Source organism: Fopius arisanus, unplaced genomic scaffold (genome assembly GCF_000806365.1).
Source record: "Fopius arisanus strain USDA-PBARC FA_bdor unplaced genomic scaffold, ASM80636v1 scaffold00591, whole genome shotgun sequence".
NCBI classification, from domain to species: Eukaryota; Metazoa; Arthropoda; class Insecta; order Hymenoptera; family Braconidae; genus Fopius; species Fopius arisanus.
This window is the reverse complement of record NW_011888330.1, coordinates 802-1,436: the sequence shown is the minus strand read 5'-3', so window position 1 is coordinate 1,436 and position 635 is coordinate 802. Positions and strand designations below refer to the sequence as shown.

General features: G+C 46.8%; 1 protein-coding gene across 1 annotated transcript in view; it reads right to left on the bottom strand.

Moving 5' to 3' along the window:
• Positions 1-246, bottom strand: part of LOC105272994 (insulin-degrading enzyme) — a gene marked incomplete at its 3' end in the record, with an annotated part of 3,195 nt that extends 2,949 nt beyond the window's left edge. The window contains exon 1 of the mRNA XM_011315229.1: positions 117-246. Within this exon, the coding sequence (XP_011313531.1) occupies positions 117-246 (130 nt within the window). The remainder of the gene's footprint in view (positions 1-116) is intronic.
• Positions 247-635: the final 389 nt, after the last annotated feature.

Sequence of the window (635 nt, the reverse complement as noted above, 5' to 3'; positions counted from 1 at the left end):
ATGTTTGATCATTCTAGAACTTATTTTTCTTACTTTGATAGCATCATTTCTACTGTTGCAGCAAGTAGGTGACTCTTTAAAGTCCTAGAATGATCCAACGTTGTATGTTATCGTACGTACAGCAATTGTTCCAGCAATTGTTCCAGCAATTGTTCTAGCAATTGTTCTAGAATGATTCCTGCGAGTTTTCGAGAGTTCCATTTCAATAGCTCCACCACCAGCAACAACCGCGTCATTTTTAATCATCCTTCTGACGATCATGATGGCATCATGCAGTGACTTTTCAGTTTTTTATCCCAGGCCAGACGAATTGCTCTCGGAGATGACGAGCTGTGACTCTTCCGGATGGGTGCGACAGGCCATGCACGACCTTAAAAGCCTGCTCACGTAGGACAGCTGGAATGAAGGGGCGGAGGTACCCGTGGATCCGTCACAGTAAATCTTGTGATCCTCTACCACCAGGGGCTGGAACTTGAGAGAGCTACTGCTGAGGGCTTGGGCTAGCTCTGGATCGTCCAGCTGGACCTCGTGGATGACCTCTGAGCTTAGGGCTTTGGGCGTGTTAATGGTGCTAACACGAGACAGTGCATCAGCCACAATATTCTCTTCACCCTTGACATGAATGATTTGTGTCG